At 35.5% G+C, this 26,701-nt stretch overlaps 2 protein-coding genes across 2 annotated transcripts; both read left to right on the top strand.

Moving 5' to 3' along the window:
- LOC138322257 (uncharacterized protein K04H4.2-like) lies at positions 1-21,248 on the top strand. The gene is made up of 16 exons (XM_069266299.1): positions 1-94; positions 8,198-8,295; positions 8,689-8,823; positions 9,279-9,413; positions 10,327-10,464; positions 10,989-11,120; positions 11,688-11,822; positions 12,581-12,850; positions 14,482-14,610; positions 14,954-15,085; positions 16,255-16,386; positions 16,905-17,174; positions 17,893-18,039; positions 20,265-20,399; positions 20,628-20,920; positions 21,192-21,248. Exons 2-16 carry the CDS (start codon positions 8,235-8,237, stop codon positions 21,246-21,248), a joined length of 2,301 nt encoding a protein of 766 aa, XP_069122400.1. The 5' UTR covers positions 1-94; positions 8,198-8,234.
- A 2,208-nt stretch (positions 21,249-23,456) lies between these two features.
- On the top strand, positions 23,457-26,700 carry LOC138322256 (uncharacterized protein K04H4.2-like). Its single transcript, XM_069266298.1, has 4 exons — positions 23,457-23,561; positions 24,200-24,334; positions 25,754-25,891; positions 26,414-26,700. Exons 1-4 carry the CDS (start codon positions 23,465-23,467, stop codon positions 26,698-26,700), a joined length of 657 nt encoding a protein of 218 aa, XP_069122399.1. The 5' UTR covers positions 23,457-23,464.
- The last annotated feature ends 1 nt before the right edge of the window (position 26,701 follows it).

The following is a 26,701-nucleotide window of genomic DNA, read 5'->3' as shown; positions in this document are numbered from 1 at the left end:
AGGAAGCCATAGGAAGGATGCTACCGTATGTATAGAAAGATGATGAGTCAATGGAAGCTTCCTCTGCCTACATTACTTGTTCATATACCCACGGGTAAGTCCAACAGGCTGACCACTCAGCCGTGCATTTGATTGTTGACCAGATAGACTATGGATCTGACCTTGACTGGCTTTTACCTGTAATGTCCAGCGAACAGGTAAACAGATGACTATTATACAGGTAGACACTGGTGGTGTTGGATCACTAAATATACATTACATATTGGACGTTGTGTAACTTGTGAGATGTTAATTCAAACACGGCTATTTGGTGTCTGAGAATAAGAATAGTCTGGTGAGTATATATGGTCAGCCAATAGAAGATAAATTGTTTCATAGCTTTGTATGATAAAGGTGTGATGAGAATCCTTCACTGTTACCAGTGATGGTTTTATAACATTCAGAATTTGTGGGAATACTGAATTTTGAAAGATGTTGAGAGGGTACATAAATAATAATCATATTTTTAAATCATAATATAATGCATATAGCAATAAAAGAGTATATAGAAACAACACACTTTTATTGAGAGAATTATAGTTAGGTATAGGTTCATAGAAAGTCCACAGCATCCTTAATTTGTAACACAGATACACATATAGATGCTAAATTCCTTTCTGATAAAAAAATATTCAATTTTGTATAAAAGATTTAGTGATACATAATTATCTTTAATACCTATATCTGATTTTTTTTTTCATGCACCTTAGCTTATAAATATAGTGGTATCTGTTTGTTATCTCATAGATATTAAATATAAAAGCTTTTATCTTAAAATATATGTTTTAGAATTAAAATTTATAGTTGTAGCATATTGATTAGTATTCTCTTTCTAAAGGTTTGCAGTATTAGTTAAATGACCTATTGAAAATACATGGTCATTTAAGGACAGGCCTGGTTTGTAGGTGGAGAAAAACTGGTAGCTAGGAGTACCAGGAGAAAAACCACAGACCAGAATTCAGTACCTGACAACTACTTCACATGAGATTCAAACTTACAACACAGAGGTGGAGGCCGGAATGTGGTAATATGTTAAGTCATCTTAACCACTTGACCGCCATGACTCGAACCAACACCTCTTCTTAATGGAAATGTCTTATATTGATTAAAACGTTTGTCTTGTTACTAACTTAATTAAAAGTTCATAGATTTAAAAGTTTCTGTTGAAGATTGAATAATTAACAAAACAGTTAACTTAAAAGAAATCTGCTGATATAGGACTAATGTGTATCAAAGGGAAATGGACTTGGTCAGTAACTCTCAGCATTTCCTTATATATGGATATAAAATATATGATGCATCTGGCATCATCCCAACATGATTATATATACAATGTATAAATCTAGTATATACATGTAGGTAACAGGTATCTTATATATCTAATAATTTACCATAGATATGTCATGCAGTATAATCAATACAGATGAAATGATTTCCAGGTGTGGAGTCCAAATACACTCAATTATTCATGTGGTCAGCCCAGGTCTGTGTACAAGGTATACTTACATAACACCAGGGATGAACTACCACCAGACTCTAGTTAAGTTGATAAGAAATTCTCAGCTAAAACTTCTGATAGAGATGAAAGTCATCAAACCAAATTTTAGTGACCATTTTTACACAATACCAGAAACATATATACATAGGGTTGGAAAGTGTATTGTTTAAACTTGTTATTTTTTGTATAAATATGAAATTTTAAAAACATATTATGGTCTGATATAACCGGTTTTTCAGATTATGGTCTGATATAACCGGTTTTTCAGATAAAACATGAAAATGGTGAATTTCTTTTAAAAAAAAAATTCCACACTATCTGAAATATAAATGGAAACTTTCAGTATCAAATGTACTCTTCAGTAATAGCTAGCACTATGAATACAAAATATATGTAAGCTTAGACTGTAGTTTTGGTAGATGTTGTAACCAATTGAATAAAAGATCAATCAAAAGAAACATGTTGGTAATCAGTTTAATAATGTTTACATGTGATATCAGGTATTTAAACCCATGAGAAAATATCATCAAGGACATTAAGGAGGACCCTAGATAGACCATTATCAACAGTGAGTAGGCTGGTCATTATAAACCCTAGATTATTGATAATATTTCCTTAGCTGAATTCTAATACTAGATTATCTCCCCCTAGTAAACATATGAATGTAGAAGTAGACATGTCACAAAGACAAAAATCACCAAGCTAAACTTAAGTAGTGTTTTGTTGGCCAGTCTACGAGTACTATATCGTTCCATTTATTTGCGGGAGAATAAACTCCACTATATTAGCTCTCAAGTTCATTTCTGCAAAGTTAAATACCTATTAAAAATTTAAAAATTGAAAATCCGTGAAAATTTCTACCTTATGATTATAAAAGAGAAAAATGAGAAATTTTCTTCTCAGAAAATTAAATAACTAAATGATAGGAGATGTAGGTACTGTAAACCTTATTCTATCACCCGTGTATACATCAACGGAAATAAAAATTAGGCATGCCATTTAAATGTTGTGAAGTGTATCAGGTTAGCGTATCTTGATATCTGTAGAAAAAAAAATAACCATAAAAGGATGTTGTGAGCCTATCAATGCAACCAGTGGAGCTAATTCACAGTAGAGCAGGTGACACAAGGGTCAAGGAGATATGTTACACAAACTGTCATGTTTGTTAGCTTTAAAGCACACCTAGAGTGACTTATTCCATTGTATTGGTCTATGGTGATAATACATAACTGTTATGTATTGATCGAAAATCGAACTCCTTGAGACCATGTGTATGTGGAGATTTAAAACATCCATGTGAATGGGAGTCTTTAAGTCTCAAAGACGTGCCTGGGTTCAAATAGTGAATATAGGTGTAATAATATGCTGTAAGCAGTCGCCTCTATTTAAGAACTACAGGTCTAGACACATAGAGTTTGTAGTTTTTTATATTTAAGGGCTACATAAGAGGGACCAACGTTTTAAAATATTTCTCCTGTCTCTCACCTCTGGGTTGCAAGGTTGAGTTTGCCAGATGCTGTTTTCAGATTGGTGATTTTTAGCTCACCTGGTCAGCATGACCAAGGTGACCTTATGGGATATCACAGCATCAGGTGTCCATCAACAATCAACTTCTTCTTCATAAACGCTGGTCCGAATTTATTACTCATGAAACTCATTTGCTTTCATTTGACAAAACAAGACATATCTACTGTATAAATGGGGAAATTTTCTAATGTAAGAATAAGAAGTTGTGCTATGGTTCTTATCAAAACCTAAAGCATCCTCAATCTTTTTAGTCTCATGTCCGTGAAAATGGGAAGGGCAAGTATTAATTGTGTATGTCTGTCTGTCTGTCCAGGTATTCGGTCTCCGGACGATAACTTTACATGTAATGGTTAATGGATTTTGTTTAAACTTTATATAATGCTTCCTTGAGTTAACACAATATTGAATCAATCTCTTGGTCAAAACATCAACTCGCCATATTAGTATTGTTTTACACAGATATCTTCGATATAAGTTTCAATCCCAGTCTTGGCAGTTAATTCGATGAGTAACTGGCAACTGCCCAACATTGGACTCAACCTCGCGACCCAGAGGTAGAGGATTTTGGGTAATATGTCCTGACATCTTAACCACTTGGCTCCTATGTAGGAGATGATAACCTGTGTATGGAGTGGCTACTTATATTCTAGGATTACACACATATATAAGGTAATGTTTAAAGCACCACTTTTAGAGACCTGTTTAGTTAGAACTTTGATGTACAGATCTATAGGGTTATCTACTGTAATAAGAACTGCTTTCTTCAGGTATAGCTCCTAATCTTTGGTAGCTAAAAAAACGAAGCATCTTCGTTACACACGTTAATAAACATAGTGAAGTTTAGTCTCTGGGTTTCCGCGGGTAAAACTGAAACTGTATATACTTTCCTTACTTTGTTATTCTTGTTTTATTGTCTCATCACCTTGCGATGGAAAGTATGGTGTTACTTTTCTGACATTGCTGTTTGGTACATGTATTGACCCTTCAAAGTTTTCTTTGATAGCTAAGTTGTTCATAAAATAAAAGTTCTTAACCTACATGTATGTCCCGGCTGAGCTTGATATAAAAATAACAATATGTTGTATCAGAAATTATTTCATTTGTTAGATATATAGGTTTTAAGTTCAAGTTAAAATTGAAAGTTATGCATTACATAAACCTTGATCTTAATTAAGTGAGGCCGTGTTCAGTGGCCGAGTGGTTAAGATGTCTCAACATATTACCACAAACCCTCCATCTCTGGGTCGCATGTTAAAATCCCATGTGGGGCAGTTGCCAGGTTCTGACCACTGGTCGGTGGTTTTTCTCCGGGTACTCTGACTTTCCTCCATCAACAAACCAGACAAGTCCTTATATGACCCTGGCTGTTAATAAAAATTATGTTAAATTACCAGGTAATAAAACAATATCTTTTTTTATTATGTAACTATAATCTTCAAATAATTCACATATATTTTGGTCACATGAAAATAAAATGAAAAGTAATAACGGTGTGTTTTATCAAATTCAATATCATTTGTTGGATATTTAGGTTTATACATATATATAGGTTTAGTTTAGGTTTAGGTACATGTATACCTGGTATAATGAATTGAAATTGAAAAATAGGGAATCTGAAAAGCTTGATCATAAATTTTTATGTAACTTTAATCCACAAATGATTCATAGATATTTCGATCACATGAAAACAAATTGATAATATCTTCTGAAATGGAATATCAATTTATCCGATCATGGATAATCAACCTATAATGTCGTCTGCTTTGTTATTCTGCGTAAATTTAACTGAGATTTGACTTTGGATAAAATCGTGACCGTTTGATAGCCTTAAGCAAAATTGGTGTGACACGGCCAGATCGAGGAGATATTGTGTGCATTGTTAAAGCGTGAGTGACACACTGTCTTTAGCGACGACAATGGAAGGGTGTCAGACTTTATAAGTGCTTTACATACCTGTCATTGATTAGGTCATCTGTTTACCTGTATACATTGGAAAGTGTGATATCTCTGGTATACTTTTATTGTAGGGGTTATACAACCTTAGAAAGTGTGATATTGTAAAGACTTTTAAATACAACATTAGAAAGTGTGATATCTCTGGTATACTTTTAATGTAGGGGTTATACCTTGAAGAACAGTATTTTGTTTAAGACTATTAAATACAACATTAGAAAGTGTGATACCTCTGGTATACTTTTAATGTAGGGGTTATACCTTGAAGAACAGTATTTTGTTTAAGACTATTAAATACAACATTAGAAAGTGTGATATCTCTGGTATACTTTTATTATAGGAGTAATACTTTGAAGAACAGTATTTTGTCAAAGACTTTTAAATACAACATTAGAAAGCGTGGTATCTCTGGTATACTTTTATTGTAGGGGTTATACCTTGAAGAACAGTATTTTGTCAAAGACTATTTAACACAACATTAGAAAGCGTGGTATCTCTGGTATACTTTTATTATAGGGGTTATACTTGAAGAACAGTATATCTCTGGTATACTTTAAGACTTTAAATACAACATTAGAAAGTGTGATATCTCTGGTATACTTTTAATGTAGGGGTTATACCTTGAAGAACAGTATTTTGTTTAAGACTATTAAATACAACATTAGAAAGTGTGATATCTCTGGTATACTTTTAATGTAGGGGTTATACCTTGAAGAACAGTATTTTGTTTAAGACTATTAAATACAACATTAGAAAGTGTGATATCTCTGGTATACTTTTAATGTAGGGTTTATACCTTGAAGAACAGTATTTTGTCTAAGACTATTAAATACAACATTAGAAAGTGTGATATCTCTGGTATACTTTTATTATAGGAGTAATACCTTGAAGAACAGTATTTTGTCTAAGACTATTAAATACAACATTAGAAAGTGTGATATCTCTGGTATACTTTTATTATAGGAGTAATACCTTGAAGAACAGTATTTCTGGTATACTTTTATTGTAGGGGTTATACAACATTAGAAAGTGTGATATCTCTGGTATACTTTTAATGTAGGGGTTATACCTTGAAGAACAGTATTTTGTTTAAGACTATTAAATACAACATTAGAAAGTGTGATATCTCTGGTATACTTTTAATGTAGGGGTTATACCTTGAAGAACAGTATTTTGTCAAAGACTATTAAATACAACATTAGAAAGCGTGGTATCTCTGGTATACTTTTATTATAGGGGTTATACCTTGAAGAACAGTATTTTGTCAAAGACTATTAAATACAACATTAGAAAGCGTGGTATCTCTGGTATACTTTTAATGTAGGGGTTATACCTTGAAGAACAGTATTTTGTTTAAGACTATTAAATACAACATTAGAAAGTGTGATATCTCTGGTATACTTTTATTTAGGGTTATACCTTGAAGAACAGTATTTTGTCAAAGACTATAAATAAACATTAGAAAGCGTGGTACTTGTAAGTTAAGAGTATATATTGACTAAGACTATTAAATACAACATTAGAAAGTGTGATATCTCTGGTATACTTTTATTGTAGGGTTTATACCTTGAAGAACAGTATTTTGTCTAAGACTATTAAATACAACATTAGAAAGCGTGGTATCTCTGGTATACTTTTAATGTAGGGGTTATACCTTGAAGAACAGTATTTTGTTTAAGACTATTAAATACAACATTAGAAAGTGTGATATCTCTGGTATACTTTTATTGTAGGGGTAATATCTGGTAGAACAGTACTTTTCTAAGGCTGTGTCCTTCTTTGATAAGGTCATTTGTTATTCTGTATACTTGAATATAGTATTAAAAAAACAACAATAAAACAGTTTTCCAAATATTATATAAAGTATATATAGCTGAATTTATTGAAACAAGTTGTTTTTTATTGCTTTCAAAAAATTGTTGACTGCGTATGGTAGCCAAGTGTTGAAGTTGTTCAGACATTTGAACCCCACATCTAACAGTTGTCCGCTACTGATCATGCTCATAACTTTATGGCATTATAATTAGTTTTCTCTAGTATTTCGGCTTTCCTCTATCTCCCTAAATCTGTAAAGTCTTGGCTTTCAATAGGAAAATATACCCAAATTCTTAAAAGTTTGTTTTTATAGCGAAAACTCTAATAAAAGTCTTGGTTCCAAGGCCTGTTAAGATTTTACTAGGGTTATAAGATATGTCTGCTTATATCCACTGCAATCACATATACAGCGGAACTTGGTTAATACAAACTTGGATAATTCGACAACCCGGTTTAATACGAAGTACTTTGACGGTCCTGACCGATTTCCCTCTTTATCTTTGTTTAAAGAACTTAGATCATTCGAATTCGGAAAACTCTAAGAACTCGGATAATACGAAGTAAATTTTGGGTCCGAATGACAAAAATCATACATAAAATGTTCTTATAACTTGAAATGAGATTTTTTTGACAATGAGATCGCCGAAAATACCGTTGAATTTTTCATAAATCTGCCGTAGAACAGTATTTCAAAATATATATCTAGGTTTTCTAGTTATGATTTTGCAATTACCATCGGCGATTTTGACATCTCTCTTTTTCAGATCATTTTATGACATGGAACTATCTAACTATATATACCAAGTAAAGAGATAGTCAGTTCACTTGAACTCACTTAATTCGAACACTTGGATAACTCGAAATTTTACCCTGGTCTCTTCGAGTTTGTATTAACCGAGTTCCACTGTACATTCCCCACATAGCTTATTTGATAGCAAATCAATCAGACTTGTGTTTTATTAGATAGGAGTATAAGGTTCTTGTGAATGGCTCTATGATTGTCATCAGAACGTTTTATGTATCTCTGAAAGTTCAGCATAAGATCATGGATTGACAAAGTGGTATTCTGGTTTGCCTCATAGTCTTTATATCAATCGTGAATAGCAATTTCAACATATTTACAATTAGTTTACCTTTTAGTAGGATAACAGGCAACAAATACTAAAATTGCTTTAGTTTTGTCTATTGAAATTTTACAACTGTATTATTTGTCTTTTTCTTTCTATCGATATAGATAAATCAGAAACAAAAAATATCAATCCTTAATAGTAATACATTGTATGAACATATATAATAACGAGTACAATGCATTGTTGAAATTTTAACAATATATTACAAAATTTGTCTGATTTTCTATCTTTACAGATAAATCAGAAACAAAATCATAAGGATATACCGGTTGATGGAAACCATGAACAAAAGAACAGTAGTTTTGCTACTTACTGTACTTTTCCATTTATGTGGTGAGTACCCTATATATGTGATATCTGAGGAAATGCCATAAAAAGAATCGGAATTAATTTTTGTGCGTTTTCATGCCAAATTACCTGTTCATGCAATTTAATTTCGTGATTTAGAGTCATATGTTTCTATTTTTAATACACTCTGAACATTTTCTGTGGCGAATGATTCTCGCAATTTTTGATCGCTCACGAAATATGCGAAATGTAATCACGCACAAATATAAGTTCATTTTGATTTGCAAAATTCAGCATAGACTTCATACATGTATATTGATAATGAAGATTCATAATGTGAAAGCCGTTTCATAATGATTATAATTGATCTACTATGAATGCCAACTAAAAGACATTAATCGCTTTTTTGATTCATTTTCATTGTTAACACATTTTCAGATGCATGTTCGAATGGAGGCATTCCACAGCAGACCATTGATGGCAATGTAGTTTCATGTGGGGCAGCAATGGAACCTTGTGGGGGAGGATATACGTGTGAGGGGAACCAATGTTGTCCTTTACCGTTTCAGTCAGGTGAGAATACTATGTCACAAGTCAATCAAATCCATAGCATGTTTTTGTTTTATAATGCATTTAGTACAACCAATCGTATTTTAATTGAATTCTTTATTATTCCCTTTGCTGGCGAAAACAGGAGGGGACTATAGTGTTAGTATCCTTCTGTCTGTCTGTCTGTCTAGATGTTTGTTTCCAGACAATACCAATATCTGGACATTGTTGGTTTAAAAACTATAAGGGGCAGCGGTGGCCGTGTCTCAACATATTATCACAATTCCTCCACCTCTGGGAATGCGAGTTTGAATCCCATATGGGGCAGTTGCCAGGTACTGACCACTGGTCGATGGTTTTTCTCTGGGTAATCTGTCTTTCCTCCACTAACAAATCTGGCACATCCTTACATGACCCTGGCTGTAAATAAGAAGTTAAACTTATAAAAAATCCAAAACTCATTGCTAACACATTTTCAGGTACATGTTTGAATGGAGGCATTCCACAGCAGACCATTGATGGAGATTTGGTGTCATGTGGGGCAGGAATGGAACCTTGTGGGGGAGGGTACATGTGTGAGGGGAAACAATGCTGTCCTGTACCATTTCAGACAGGTGAGAATACTATTAATTTTACAAATCGATCACTTCCATAGCATGTTTTATTTCATAATGCATTAAGTGCGACCAATCCATTTCAAATCCATTCCTCTAATATTTTGTTTGCTTGTGAAGCAGGTTGGAACTTAGTGTCAGTCTCTGTCTGTCTGTCTGTCTGTCTGGATGTTAATTTACAGACAAGAACTTATAAAAACTGATTTAGCATAGGAGGTACAACAAAATTGGACTGATTCTGGGGTCAAAAGGATGGAACAGAAAAGGGAAAGGTTTATAATTACTAGTAACTTGAAAAGCTACTTAATGTCAAGTGTAGCATATAAATATTTTTTTCACAGGTCATTTACTCCAAAGTTAACAAGGGCTAACTTGACTTAGTAGTTAGAATTTAGAAGATGATTTAGTCCAAGTAATGCATGGAAAGTTTAATTAACATGGGACATAAAACTGTTCTAATTAATGTTGGAGTAAATGGTATCACTGCAGCTGCCCGTAAGTGTTCACTTACCGTGGTCAGTGTTTCGAATGTGAAAACTAGCTTGCTCTCTGCCATTACACATTGATGGGGCTAAGTTTTGAACCCAAATCTGAAGGTGTCTACAGTTATATGTTATTTTTAATGCATTTTGACAAATTTTATTGACTAAATGTTGTAGTCAAAAGGATTGAACAACAGGAAAAACAAGTATAAATTCTTTCCTTACCTGGATCAAGTGTAGTTATGTATTACACACATATCCCAAATGAATGAGAAGGGGGATTTAAATCTTCAAAACCCTTGAGGGAATAAACACTTAACCAGTACTCAGAACATATCTTGGCATAACAACCAGTATGAGTGATACAGGCCCTGTGAGCCTCTTGTTTTTAACTAAAATATCAGAATACTTAATCCTGAATTCTTCACTAGAGCTGTGTCCCAATGCTGGTCTGCCTGAGATGAAGGATGGCCTGAGAGTGGGATGTATGGCAAATGAAGAATGTAGTGCCACATACCAGTGTGAGGAACAACTGGGCTTCTGCTGTCCTGCCAGGATATTTGCTCCAGGTTAGTAACCTATCTATATCCAGTTTCTTCAGCATGTATCCTGATTAACTACGAAGCAGACCATCAGTTCTTCTCTCTTCTGAATCCGGAAACAGTACAAGTACCTAATATATAATAATCTGTCTTCAAATAATAAAATTTTATTTTTTAATTGTATCAAAAATGTTTACAATATTTAGGTGTAAAATTTTATACTTGATTATCTCTTTTGTTTGAAATGCTAAGGCAAGTTTGTAATACATTTTGCCTTTTGATTTTCTTTTTCAATGAAACTTTTAATTACATGTTGCCATTTTATTTAAACCGTGCAACGGTTCAAAAAGAAAAGAAAAAATAAAATGTGTTTTTTTCTTATCCTTTCAATCACCTTTCCTGTGTCAACTTTTTGCTTTACAATCAAGAAGATTTAATTTAGTTTAACTCATTTACCCCTGAAATTTCATAATGGACTAGTCTAGTCTTTGATTAAGAAGAGTCTAAATGTGTCACCAGGGCTAAAAGATTGCAAAATGAACTATTTTCAGGGCTGTGTCCAAATGGGGGCATGGAGGAAAGAATGGACGATCTTCCCAAACAGTGTGGAGGAACTGTTAATTGTTCTGCTGGGTATACCTGTACAGCAACTCTGTATTGTTGCCCTGTCAAGCTCTATACAGGTAAATACTGTAGAACCTGCCCTAGAAACTGCCTTTGTATGAAGATTTATCTGCTTAATAAGACCACTTTTTCCTGGATTCAAAATGACTAATTTCAGCATAACTTGGGTTTAGTCTTTGATTTGGAAGAGTCTAAATGAGTCTTTGGGGTGAGAAGACCACTTGACTATATAAAGACTCCTTTTAGTTAGTCCATGAATGGTTACCAGCGATACGTTTATTAGTGAACCAAAATGTAAGTTGAGAACGAATGATGTCAGCCATATTTTAACTCTTTCTGTACCTATGACATATTCATCTGTAACAGTAAACTTCCATATGTCTTTTGTCCTTTGAGACACATTATTATGTTGTGATTCACATGAAAAAGATTCATAAGTTCATGTTATATCGGATACAATACTAATGTCAGAGGCATCACATGTTTTAAATTTATGGGATGGTGGCATTTATACAACTTCAACACCTTCTCCAGGAAAGGGAGAGGCGCGTATATGGGGAGGGGCACTAATTACGGTGAATACGGTCTGGGTACAATTCTCAAGATGCTTTTGTTTTTTCATCGAGATGCCTGTCCTAATGGTGGAATGGTTGATAGAAACGAGCTTGATACACCTCGAATCTGTAGCGATGAATATCCTTGTGATGGGATGTACTCCTGTCAGGGAGGCTACTGTTGTCCTCAGCAAGTTGCGTTCGAAGGTAAGCAGTCTGTGATGCGTTTTTTTCACTGCTAGTCATTTGGACTAGTAAACCACAAAATCTTACTAGCATGACTATTTAATCACTAGTCCAAATTAAATATACAGCCGTTTTGCTTTGCACTTCGAATTCAGTAATGATCAGTTTACATTTTTTTACACAAATTGCAGTCTGGATGCTTTTGTGAAAACAAATTTTCACAAAATGATGCATCCGGAATGAAATAATGGCATAAAGAATGCACTCAAAAAGTACCTGGTATTGAAAAATCAATTGACCACTGCTCTTGTAAATGTAGCATTTAACGATATTAATCGAATGGGAAGCCAATAGTCCAATCGGACTAGTTCATTACAAATGGGCACTAGTCCGGCTGTGAAATTACTAATCATGGGCATGGGACTAGTGCTTAAAGCTGCAGACTGAGTAAGGTCATATCTGATGAAAACAATGTCCTTAAATGGCAATAGCTGCTCATAGGACATTGTTGCCAAGTCAATATCATTTCACCTATAGTTAGCTGTCTCTCAAAACTGGTCATAAGTTGAATTTTTTTTTCTGCTTAAACTCAGGTTTTCATATATGATGAATATACTGTCCTGGAATGATGATAGCTTTAATTTGAATCAAGCTTATAAGTTTCTGCCAGGACATGATTTTGAAGAATTTTCAATGATCCTTGTCATATCACTATTAACAAAAATATGACCGTGTTTTTATTGTGATTTTATTGTAACTGATAAAATATGATTCAAAAGGTCCCTGCCCCAATGGTGGTATGCCAGCCCAGATGGACGGTACAGATAAATCGTGTGACAGAGATGTAGACTGTGGACAAGGAAGCTACACATGTACCAATAACCATTGTTGCCCTGTCCCTGTACAATCTGGTATGTGTCCATTTAATGGAATCCCAGACAAGATGGAGACAGGAGAAACTCGTATGTGTAACAGGACCACTCCCTGTATGACACCAGGATACAACTGTCAGGACGGTTACTGTTGTCCACAGAAATTCTCTACAGAGGGTAAGTTTGATACTACTGTAATGGCCTCATTCCACCATTCACTGATTTGTCACCATGAAAGATGAGATGAGATGAGAGTATGACAGATTGTGTGCACTAACCATTTAATGTTCCGGCATAACAGTTTAATGTGTGACGTTATGTGGGGTAACCCTGTATTTTCGATGACGTCATCGATATTGACATGAAGTCAATGAACCCATGTTGTTGTGAGAATACTTATTTTGAGACTACTCTCATGTGTCTGATCTTTCTCTTTGAAATTGTGAGAAAAAATCGTATCATATACCATGAATGAATGAATTACACCTTGGGTTGTGATTGAAAGAATCTGTTAGACTTGTTTGACTTAACATTATCTATTTTTAAAACCCAGCTAGTAAAGTTTCCTTTGTTGTATATGACCATTATATTACATAATGGACACCTAGGAGTCCATTATGTAACTCACTGTCCATTATTATAGGGCCCCTGTCCATTATTCCCCAAAATAATGGACAGTCTATTTTGAACAAAGGAAAAAAAACGCTGCTGTATGGAAAACTAAACATGTTTATTTGACTATCCAAAATTTTACATTTAAGTTCACTCCTTCATCGAAATTATTACTTCCCCTTCCTAGCTGTTACTGTTCTGAAAATAAAAAAAAAACATAATTAGATTCTTGCATTATTATTTGTTATATCTTTTTAAAACTTGTAATTGACGAGGAATTGGAACTCTAGATTCTTGACTGAGGTGGGATAATATGCAGTCTTTTAGATCAGATATCTCACAACCCTTATAACATATAATCTGATGATTATGGTTAAACATAATATACTTAAGAGCGAAACCTGTCTAATCTGACACCTGCTTTCCCTATCCTATCTGTAACTGTTCCCGTATTCAACAATAGCAACAATAGTATACAACAGTATCTGACTTTCCTACACCCTGAATAATCTGACCAAACACCCACGTGGTGTCGGATTAGACAGGTTTCATTGTATTCCAGTGCAATGCTATCATAGCAATCAGATATGGGTTTTTTTATCATATCTATAACATGCGTATGGTAGATTTTTTTTAGGAAAAACAGTTATGTTTAAATTGTAGCGAAAACTCACCTTGCTTGTATGTATTTGATGTAAAGTTAGACAATGCACCTGTCCTTGTGCGAATAAATAGGTCACTTCAAACAGGCAAACAATCTGAATCACAGCTGCGTACATCCCTACATGTAAATGATGGCCGAGTAAGGAAAATATCACTATCCGACATGTTCAAAAACACTGTTGTACCTCCAAAGGTGTAAAACTAAATGACTGTGCATGCATCTCAACATTGTTAGCCCATTATTTGTCACAGGTGAGTGAACACCTGTGCAATTCCTGAAATGGGATGTCCCATTTCTCAAACAGGGTACGCAAGGTAGTGAGTAGTGGTATGATGGGTTTTAAGTAGGATAAATTCCTCAAACTGTCCATTATTAGAGAGAATGGATTGTACCTCGCCCTGCGGGCTCGGTACTATCCATTCTCTCTAATAATGGACAGGTTTTCGGAAATTATCCATTACTTAGCCGGTTTGATCTCTATATTGATGATGATGATGATGATGATTATTATGACGATGTGTTTTTTTTACAGGTAAATGTCCGGGTGATGCGTTTCCAGAAATGATGGACGGGGCAATGAGGAGGTGTTCTGATGACCAGAAATGTGGTCGGTCATACAGTTGTCAATTTGGTGTCTGCTGTCCTGCTAGGGTCTTTATAGGTTTGAGCATTACATTGTTTCTCCTCAAATTTTCAAGTGAAGAAAACATTAAAAATGTCAATATTTACTTTCATTTTTCCCTATCAATCCTAGTGAAGCGTACTTGGGTAGTGAAACTTTCTCTAATTAACCGTGTTTCCTGAGTGAGCATGGTTCATGCAGCAGTACTTTTGTTATAATTACTTCAAGGTTAATGTATATTTTTTTTGTATTTGAGTTTCCAACTTCTTTATGGAAAACAGTTTAACAAATCTCTACATCTTTGTGAGCCCATGATATATATTTTACCGTTTGCTAGATTTTCTTTCTGATATGAAGCTTTCCTGCTGTTGCTATTTTACAGGTGTTTGCGGCAATGGAGGAGATCCTCTGATCGTGGATGATAAAGTTGCCAGGTGTTCAAGGGAAAATCCATGTAGCAAACCGGGATACGCATGTAGACAAGGATACTGTTGTCCTGATATAGTGTTTCCAGGTAAAATCTGCCATTTACATAATCATTTTTACTATACATGTACTATATCATTCATGATACTGTAAATCCGGAAATTTTGGCATTTTTATATCAAAATGGGGTGGGGTTAAATTTTTGTGTGTTTAAATGTGGGGTTTTCATACATCTGTTGTACCTATCTACATGTATTTTTAGACATGTCAACCTCAAACAGGTGCTTATGTTTCTATCTCATAGACTGAACATTAAGCAATGTGATTGGTAATTTACTGGAGCAGTGTTCACATTTATTTAGTAATCTATAGCTTGGAGATGAGTCTCTAATGTATATCATATGCAAATAAATAGGCTGTACACAATTAACATTTCTTTTTATATAGTATACTCTGTACATCTGTACATTATACATTTATTGCCCTGACGGTAGGGAGACATGAAGCTTTGTTTACCCAAGGCTTGCCATATGCCCGAGGGCGTACATTATACATTTATGCCCTGACGGTAGGGAGGAGCTTTGTTTACAAGGCTTGCCTAGCCCGAGGGCGTAGCCCGAGGGAAATATGACTTGCTGCGGGTAAACTAAGCATCATATCTCCCTACCGTAAGGGCAATAAATTGTTTATTATACCGAACAAATAAAGTTTTTCTCGCGCTAGAATACAAGTCTAACTTAATGGCTAGACTTTAAGTTATTTGCCCAAAACACTGTTTCCGTGTTGGGCTAACGTTACAGATATTGTTAAATCAGAAGTTGGACCTACCGTCTCTTTCAACCCAAATCAACTCTCTTTAGTATGTTACATCATATAAACATTACATGGAGTGTAATTGTGTTATCTGTATCCTTTATCATAAGAATATTAATACATTTCCTCGGACGGAAGGGTCATCTGCCATCCATTTTATTTGTTATCGGAATACCTCAGAGAGTTCTGTTACATGAACGATAACTCTTGCTAAATGTACGAGGGGCTCCAAATAGGGGAAACATGATTTTTGAACATGACGTTCAGTTGGATACACAATGTTTTATCGCCCTCCCACGTGAAGTCTCTCGACCAATCAGCGACTGTGACTCATCGGTGAGGTATAATGATATGTTATGTAATTCTAGAAGCTCGTGATTTTATGTTGATTAATATTAAAAGATTTTGTTGAAATATTTGAAACTTACTCCTGGTTTACTACAGGTGCTTGTCCTAACGGTGGCATGCCAGCGTACCTCGATGACAGCCCGCGGACTTGTCATGCTAACAAACCATGTGATTGGATGTACTCATGTGAAGGTGGCTACTGTTGTCCTCAGGTGGTTGCCTTCAGTGGTGAGTAAAGTTGACGTATGATATTAGGTGAAAACTAATAACTAGATCAGAATAGAAATCAAGCATGCATATGTCAGTGACTGACCTTGCTCCTTGTGCTACAAAATATTAGATAAACATCTAGGATGCAATAGAGGGCATGTAGTTTCATACAAAGTTGTTTAACAGTTCAGCATTGGGGCTAGACAAATAGGAAAATAGTTTCTCCACAAAATTATCTGGCAAGGGACTGATTTATATACCACTTGATATCCGATAACTTTTGGGACTAATTTATGTACTGCATGATATCCGATAACTTTTGTGCAGGACTAGTATTTACAGTGGTGATGGAACGTAACTCTTCATAATCTTCCCGCTGTAATGACGTTAGGGCGGGATACCATCTTATGATGTCATTCCATCACCAATAGAAACAATAGTTCTGCACAAACATTATTAGGTATCATGTGGTAAGTTAACTAGCACCATTTGTTAGTTTGTCTAATATTGATCTTTTCTTTTGTGTTGTATACAAGGTCTTTGTCCTGGCAATGGAGTTCCAGCACAGATGGATGGTATGGATAAAATTTGCATCAAAAATGAAGATTGCGAATCAGGAAGCTACACATGTAACAATAACCATTGTTGTCCTGTCCCTGTACAATCTAGTATGTGTCCATTTAATGGAATCCCAGACAAGATGGAGACTGGAGAAACTCGTATGTGTAACATGACCACCCCCTGTATGACACCAGGATACAGCTGTCAGGACGGTTACTGTTGTCCACAGAAATTCTCTACTGAGGGTAAGATTTTCAAAACGGATGTTGACACTTTGTTATAACAAGAGCCAATTTGATTTAGAAAGAAATCATCCTTGTACAAAATATTGAATAGTTACAGTATTTGTTTGACAAATAAGCCCCCCACCCATCTTACCTAGAAAGATATGATGTTATTTTCATGAAAGAGGTCTTATTACCAAATGTAGGCTATAGATTTTACATAGGCCTACCCTAGAGTTAGATTTTTGGCAAATAAAGTTAACATATTGTTTACCAGTTTCAAACATATTTTTGCTGGTAATTAAGTCAAAGGGTCAGGATGATCTTTTAGTCAAGCTTCGTTTGCTGTCAGTAAACTTTTCACATTTCAAATTTCTTTTCAAGTTCCACCAGTGGGATTTGGCTGAATCTTCCCTGAAATTATGCTGACATTATCTCGACCAAATGTTGTTATTTTTCGAGTCAATCCATAATCTAAAATGGAAAGGCAGCCATATTGAAAACACATTTTGAACTTCTCAAATTCTAAGAGTGGGATTTGGCTGAAATTATCCTGACATGGTCCTGACCGAGTGATGTTATTTTTTAAGTTGATCCAAAATCCAAGATAGCTATCATGACACCATTTTTAATCAATTTCCTTTAGGACTATTGATAACGTTTTCAGATGATCATTAAGGCCCTATGGCCTCTTGTTTGATCCCTGCTCAGTTTTCCAAGTTCATCTTTTCCCCAACAGGTAAATGTGCGGGAGATGCGTTTCCAGAAATCATGGACGGGTCGGTGAGGATGTGTCCCAATGGTATATGTGGACCAGGCTGTCAGTACTACTGTTGTCCTGTCAGTATGGAATCTACTGTTCGTCCTGTCAGGTCCGTCTTTACAGGTAAACAGTTTTACCATTTTCGACTAACCTGTGCTGAAGCTTAATGAACTCCTTCCATGGCAAGGGGGTAAAATTGCAAAAATCTTTTCTCTAGGTCACTCTTCATAGAGACGCACCTGTGAGCAGAGGCCTTTTTTACATATTTTTTCAGGTCACGTATAAAGACGCACCGTAAGATATAAGCCTCACCCATGCACCCCATGACCTATTCATGTTTCTGATATCGTCCCCTTTTGTTTTTATAATCAAGAAAACCGGTCTTGTCGGTAAAATATATAACAAATAAAACCCCTTCCCACTATGGTGTAAATATCTGTGCGTCGTTATGTTTAATCTGTTAAACAGTTTACAAACACCATTTTTACTTTCACACATTTATTTCAGCATGACTTTCTTCTCCAAATATTTTCGCTGTGCTGAAGCAATATTCAATTTGAAATTTTGCACAAACTTCTACAGGTAAAATTGTTCTATACAGGCTCTGAATTGCTGAATTTCAAAAAATTGTGGGAATTATATGGTCCCCAGCCCCAGAACAGGGGCATTTTTTGTGGTGAGGGTATCAATCGACCAAAATGGTAAACTAGGTATCCCATGTAAAAAGTTGATTTTTGTAAAATTTCAAAAATCTTCTTTATGCCGCATACAGAGATATAATATGGTGGTTTTTAAGACTCGCAGACCATAACATGTGTCAATAAAACAAGATAGAAATCACAGGGATCAAAATACTCTGTAACATAAGTTAGCAACAGCAAAAGATCTGTGAAGGTTATTATGAAATCAACATGGTTTCTGAAACTAAATTTAATTTTCATCTTAGTTATTATTTCATTTGCATATTTAATCTTTAAACACATTTTTTACGGTGAGGATTGGTTTACAAAATTTTGTTTTTGTCCACGATAGTTTATATTGGGGAAAGGTCCATTACAAATTTTTTTCCCTGAAGGTTAAGTTTACGATTTTATTTGGGAAAACAAATCATTATTTGTATTTTGTAGGAAATGAGTCAATGTTGTTGTCAGAATTAATCAGTATGAGATGGCCACTTTAATCCTATTAACAAATTTTCTATGACTGATCCCCAGGGGCCTTAGGGGCGGGGTCAAAACGGGTCAAATAGGCTAAAACTTCAAAAATCTTCTTCTGAAATTCTGGAAATGGTAGAATCAAATACTTTTCATGAATAGAAAGGTCTTAAGGTCCTTTACAAAAATTGTGAATTATATGACCCTGGGGTCTCACGTTTCCCCCTGGGGAGGGGGTCAATTTTACTATAGTTTATATAGGGAAAACACATTTATGAGCATTTTTTGCTCAATTTTCATTGGAAACGAGTCAAACTTGGTTAGAATTATTAGCCTTAGATAGCATTTTAACATCATATCCATATTGGTCCAGGCCAACCCCCTGGGGGCAGAGGGGCAGGGCCAAAAAAGGTGAAATAGGCTAAAACTTCAAAAATATTCTTCTGAAATTCTGGAAATGGTAAAATCAAATACACTTTATAGATGAAAAGGTCTTAAAGTTTGTTTTATAAAAATTGTAAATTATATGATCCTGGGGTCTCATGTTTCCCCTTGGGGAGGGGGTCAAGTTTACTATAGTTTAAATAGGTAAACACATTAATGAGCATTTTTTGCTCAATTTTCATAGGAAATGAGTCAAACTTGGTTAGAATTATTAGCCTGAGATAGCATTTTAATATCATATCCATATTGGTCCAGGCCAACCCCCTGGGGGCAGAGGGGCAGGGCTAAAAAAGGGTCAAATAGGCTAACACTTAAAAAATCTTCTAAAATTCTGGAAATAGTAGAATCAAATAATTATGGATGGAAAGGTCTTAAGGTGTTTTATAAAAATTGTGAATTATATGACCTTGGGGTCACACGTTAACCCCTGGGGAGGGGTCAAGTTTACTTTAGTTTATATAGGAAAAACATAAATCACTGACTAACTTCAAGGCCCAGCATATAGTGTTTATATGTCTTTAATTTGTTCCATTATTTGTTTCATTATATATTCTAACTCAGGTGACCGTTAAGGCCCATGGGCCTCTTGTTATAGTTAAGACTAAAATTCATGATAATTTAGATTTAGAATTTATATAATTTACGGTATTCAACATTTTTGTTTTTGGCAATATAACATGTTTTAACATTAGAATTGTCAACTATGTCATGTACTAGTTACTTTTCCATAGTAATTTTATACGTTTACAGGTGTTTGTGAAAATGGAGGCAATGCAACCATGAAGGATGGTAAACTGGTGAATTGTTCTGTGGATAAAATCTGTAGCCAGCCAGGCTATACATGTACTAAAGCCGGTTACTGCTGTCCAGCTAAAGTGTATGGAGGTAAGGGGACATAACTCTGTAGCCAGCCGGGCTATACATGTACTAAAGCTGGATACTGTTGTCCAGCTAAAGTGTATGGAGGTAAGGGGACATAACTCTGTAGCCAGCCGGGCTATACATGTACTAAAGCTGGATACTGCTGTCCAGCTAAAGTGTATGGAGGTAAGGGGACATAACTCTGTAGCCAGCCGGGCTATACATGTACTAAAGCTGGATACTGCTGTCCAGCTAAAGTGTATGTACTAAAGCTGGATACTGCTGTCCAGCTAAAGTGTATGGAGGTAAGGGGACATAACTCTGTAGCCAACCAGGCTATACATGTACTAAAGCTGGATACTGCTGTCCAGCTAAAGTGTATGGAGGTAAGGGGACATAACTCTGTAGCCAACCAGGCTATACATGTACTAAAGCTGGTTACTGCTGTCCAGCTAAAGTGTATGGAGGTAAGGGGACATAACTCTGTAGCCAGTCAGGCTAAACTTGTAGTGATGGTTACTGCTGTCCAGCTAAAGTGTATGGAGGTAAGGGATTCGCTTTTATCCCATAACTTAGCATGTTCCACAATAGAAAAACCATGTTATAAATTCCATAGCAATTGATTTTTGTTCATGTTTACACACCCCAGATGCCCCTATTGTTCAATTTAACTCGCACATCTCTTGATTTTGATTAGCTTTCAACTTCAGATTACTTTTCATAGCACATTTTCTTTTAAATAACATTGTAATTACTGTGTAATAGGTAGTTTCTTATTCAAAGTATTAAACAACATAATATTATGTCTCTATTTAGGCACTACATTTTATGGTGGAAGGATATTACACATTGTATGGTGGTAAACTGCCCTGACTGTAGACGAGAAAAATTGTTTGAAAATTACTTGGTATGGATGTAATATGAGCATTAAGTGAGCTAGATCTGTTGAATGATGACATATGGTGACGGTCTGATGGCCATTTTCTCCTATCTGTTACAGATTATATACAATCAATATATTGTCAGAACTTACTGTTTTAGATTCCTCCAAACATTTGAGATGAAACTTTTGCCTATTTTGATACAGGTGCCTGTCCTAATGGCGGAGAACCTCTGTACCATGACGACCGCCCGCTGACATGTCACTCAAGCAAACCGTGTGATGGTGGAAGAATGTATGCGTGTGATGGTGGCTACTGTTGTCCTCAGAGGGTCGCCTTTGGTGGTGAGTTATGGAAATATGCTTGGTAGACAGTCGTTATGAGCCTGCATTAGTTCATTTAAGTGAAGTTTGTTTGAATTAAGCAAAAGTACAACTGACCTTAGATTTAAGATATGGGCTGTGCTCAGACTCAGAGAAAGAACAATGTCAATTGGTTCTGATGATTTTATGATCCTTTAATTTGTTAACACTTTTTCTTACTTAATGCTAAAAGTGAACCAGGTTGATACCAGTATGATGAGGACTTCTTCTCAAGTTATACCGGTGCGTTTTAGCTGAAACTTGAGTGAAATGATTCTTACATTGTCCGATCAAATTTTGTTATTTTTCGGGTTGATTCATAATCCAAAATAGAACACATTTTGAGCTTCTTCTTAAGCTCAACTGGTGCTGAAAAATTTGTATGAATGTAGGAGAAAGGTAGAAATGCTGATACCTGGTAGTTTTAATCACACCCAAAATAATATTGTTGTGAAGGTTGTCAGAAGGCCATTACGGCCCTTTGGGGCTCTTGTTTGGAGGACATTGGTACTGGTTCCCATTACAATTAGTTCTTGTCTTGTTGTATATCAGATCTTATGTATTTACAGGACTGTGTCCCAATGGTGGAATGGTAAAACAGATGGATGGTACAGATAAACAATGTTCCAATGATTTAGAGTGTGGAGGAAGCTACACATGTACCAATAAATATTGTTGTCCAGTCCCTGTACAATCTGGTATGTGTCCATTTAATGGAATCCCAGACAAGATGGAGACAGGAGAAACTCGTATGTGTAACATGACCACCCCCTGTATGACACCAGGATACAACTGTCAGGACGGTTACTGTTGTCCACAGAAATTCTCTACTGAGAGTAAGTTATATCACATTGTGGTAGAAGATTAGACAGACCTCTTAGTTCTCAGCCTACAGACCAAAATCTGTGTTTATATTTGTTGCTGTAGACATTTGATGTTGTCACAAAACATTGATAGGTAAAACTAAGAATGTAAATCTGAAAAACAAAGTAACATATTACCCTTTAAAATTCATAAGCAATAGGATAATTCACATTTTGATTCCACAGAAATTCTATATGGATGGTAAGTGTTGTGTACAGATTTTGTCTATTTTGCTGATCGAATCAGCTTGTTATAGGATATCTATTAACTTGTTAACCTGTTGTTTACATCTTTATTGTCTTCCTCCATATACATATTTGATGTTTTTATGTCATTGCCTTGATAGAGCTGGGGAAATTTATGCTTTCCATGATCTTAACATTTTGATTAACTGCATCTGTTCTAACTACTAAATTGATCAATTTCTCACTCGTAATTTGTATCATTTCAATCAAGCCACCAGGATGGCTGCCAATGTCTTCTGATTGATGAAACTAGTTCCTTTTTACAATAATTATATTTTCCCCAACAGAAAAATGGAGATGGACACATTATTTGGTATAGCTATCACATGGTCCTGTCGGTGTTTATCCTTTAAATCGACCAGATCCTTAATAATGGACGGGAATTATTTGGCCTGGTGTGGACCAGGATACAGCTGGCCACCAAACAATCCTTGGGGGAGTATCTACTGTTGTCCATAGAATTCTTAATTGTAAGGGTCTTTATAGAAAATCAATTTTTTGTATAAATTTTGGCTGCAATACATCAGGAGTTCTACATTGATATTTTCTTCCCTAAAATATTTTTGTATTTATTGCCTTTTTATATTCAATTTTTTTTAAGGCTGTCATGGCATTCTCTATCTCAAATGTTTGCCCCATATTATAGAGCTGGTAATTTTTTACCATTTAGATGCAAATTTGCCACAAACATCCTTGGGGGAAGGGGAACAGACTACATTTGTTCCTTACCAGAAATAATGGACGGGACCGCAAGGACATGTCCCATTAATGGCCGGTGTGGACCAGGATACAGCTGTCAGTATGGCTACTGTTGTCCAGTAAGGGTCTTTACAGGTAAATCTTTATTCAAATTCGAAAATAAAAAAAGTATCTTGCCATATGGATTTTATTTTTTCTGCAATACATCAGATATTGATCTTATTAATTCCTGGGCTAGGTGCTGAAATATTTGTATTTATTGCCTATTTATATTTATTTTGCATTTGCATATTATATAGCAAACCGATTATAGAGCTATCTGCCCTTCTTTTTAATTTTTGTAATTTTTTACCATTTAGATTGTCAATTACATTTTGTTCCTTAAAAGGAAACAAACGACTTATAAACAGCCATCTTTGATTTTGTTACTTTCTCACAAAGTACCGAAGAGGTACTTTGAAATATTTTGAAATAATTCCAAGCAGAACATGGCAGACAGTGACCATATTAATTTTGACAACTGAAGTGTGCTTCTGAGAAGGAAATATCATGTGAGCAAACTTAATGTGAAGTTTCCCTGTGTGAATTCAGAATTTGAAAAGGAGAAGAAAAAGAAGAAATAAGCAGAGGAAAGATCTGTCTTTCCATTGACGAACATAGATAATTTTTTTGTGGGCACCAAGATCTCTCTGGGATTTCATTGCGTTCTTGTGTTTTTGAAACAAGTGGAGACATGATAAAGTTTTTACCAATGCTACCTTCTGATTTCTCAGGTGTTTGTACCAATGGAGGAGATCCAGCTATGACGGATGATTATTTTCTGGGTACATGTTCAGCGATTAAACCCTGTAACCAGTCTGGGTATACATGTGATGGAGGATTTTGTTGTCCTGCTAAAGTGTTTGAAGGTAAGTTATCTGGGAGTGTTTGGGTTTTTTTTTAGGTGGATGGGATGAGGTGTTGGTGTTATACGTAAATGGTATGCATAAATTGCATAAATATCAAAACAAACAGCTGCTAATGAGGAGTTTTTTGTATATGATGTTGGTAGTGAAAGAAAAGGTGAGTATTTTGTATTTTATCCACTATGATGTAACAGAACATAGGATTTTAATAAAAACTTTAATCACTACCACCGCTTTAGGATAGAATTTAAGATGGCTGGCTTACTAGACAGTCTAATTGATCGAGCTAAAGAGAAGTTTTTTCTAGCAGAGAAGTACATTATGGCTAGTATTGACTAGGATTACATGCTCCCCTCTCCAGGATAGAATTTGTCCTCAAGTTTCCAAGGGTTAATTGTGATGTTGCAGAGTATCATTTATGAGTTCTTGCATGGTCAAGCCAACAGATCAAGCCAAAGTTTGTTTGTTTGAGGTTTACAGCCCACCGACAACTAAGGTCATTTAGGGCCAAACTACAAGTCATGCATTAGTTATCAAGCCAAAGGGAAGTTCTTTCTATCAGCTGAGAGATAAATTGCGGCTAGTGTTGACCAGGGTTACAACAGTTTATTTCTATCGTGTTGCCTTGTACTATAAAGGCCCATAGGTCTCTTATGCCTTGATGTCTTATTAGTGTAAGACATCAACAGTGTTCTCCCTTAAGGAATTTTTCCTGCTGGTCCAAGGACCGGCTTACCCTAAAAGTTACCGGTCCTGATTGAAAGTTACTGGTCCTTACAAAGTTACAATTCAATCCTTGTAGTTTATATAATTACTAGCAAGTAATAGTTTACTTACCAAAACATATCTGTGTATCTGATTAGTATCGTAGGCTCTCAAAAAAAGTCAGTGGGTAGGAAGATGAAACGTAATGGGGGGAAGATGAAACGTAATGGGGTAATGGGAGAGGAGGTCCCCAAGGAAAAAAATTTACGATTAAGAATGTGCTGAGATGAGTTTTACGATTTGTTAAATTTGCAAGCGCCGAAGGCCGAAGGCAACGAGATTTTGGTGATTGGGAGGTCCAGGGGTCTCGTCCCGGGAAAAAAATATGATCGATTTAGAAAGGCTGAAATGAGTTTTACATGTATTTTGAAGATTTTGTTGTTTGGGGAGTGTCCGAGGGTCTCCCCTGCACCAGAATTATTTTGTTTTGTACAGTTTGATCTTCTGACCTTTCTACAGCCATTTTTGTTTGTATATATATCTTTCTATTTGGACCAAAAGTTGCCAGTCAAAGTGTAAGAACTTGCCTGGGTACATTCAGGGATCTATGGGGTGATAAATTGATTCTGCAAAACATCTTGGTAACAAGTTTGTCACTAAGAATGGCAGCAAAATATTGATATAGATATGCTGCTAATGTTTATTCTTTTGGTACAGGTGCCTGTCCTAACGGCGGAGAACCAGCATACCATGACCACCGCCCACAAACGTGTCATTATAACAAGACATGTAATGGTGGAGGGATGTACACATGTGATGGTGGCTACTGTTGTCCTCAGAGGGTAGCCTATAGTGGTGAGTTTACATAATGATCCGCAAAATGGATGCCCAACTGACTACCTACAGTGATGGTGTAAGGTTCTTGCATACAAAGAATTGAAAAGGTAAAATACAAGCATTGACCACCAGATTACTTGAGTACAAGGTCCTCTAGAGTTTTTAGGAGTGCCTTGAGTACAACCTGAGTTTTAAAACTAAATCTTTATTGTTAGCCTTTCAAAGAGAGCTTATATTGCTCTTAGTCATGAACGACTGAGACAATTGATGCCAAATTTTGCTTGCAGCATCCTTGACTGAAAAGGAATCAATTGGTATCATCTAAGTGTTTGGTCTCAAGGGCGCAATAGGGAAAACAGATACAATTCTTTAATTTCATTCTTCTGCTGTTACAGTTGTAATTGAAGAATTCGATTCCTATTAGGTCTGCAGAGCAACATTGAGTGAAAAGAATCTATTTTGTTCTTAGGTACGACAATGAATTTCTTAATATTTTTGAATTTGCTCATTTCAGTAAACTGTTAAAATCTAATTTAAAAGGTCCCTGCCCCAATGGTGGTATGCCAGCCCAGATGGACGGTACAGATAAATTATGTGACAAAGATTTAGACTGTGGACAAGGAAGCTACATGTGTACCAATAACCGTTGTTGTCCTGTCCCTGTACAATCTGGTATGTGTCCATTTAATGGAATCCCAGACAAGATGGAGACAGGAGAAACGCGTATGTGTAACAGGACCACTCCCTGTATGTCACCAGGATACAGCTGTCAGGACGGTTACTGTTGTCCACAGAAATTCTCTACTGAGGGTAAGATTTTATACTAAT

Source organism: Argopecten irradians, chromosome 4, assembly GCF_041381155.1.
Source record: "Argopecten irradians isolate NY chromosome 4, Ai_NY, whole genome shotgun sequence".
NCBI classification, from domain to species: domain Eukaryota; kingdom Metazoa; phylum Mollusca; class Bivalvia; order Pectinida; family Pectinidae; genus Argopecten; species Argopecten irradians.
This window is presented reverse-complemented; position numbering and strand designations above follow the sequence as displayed.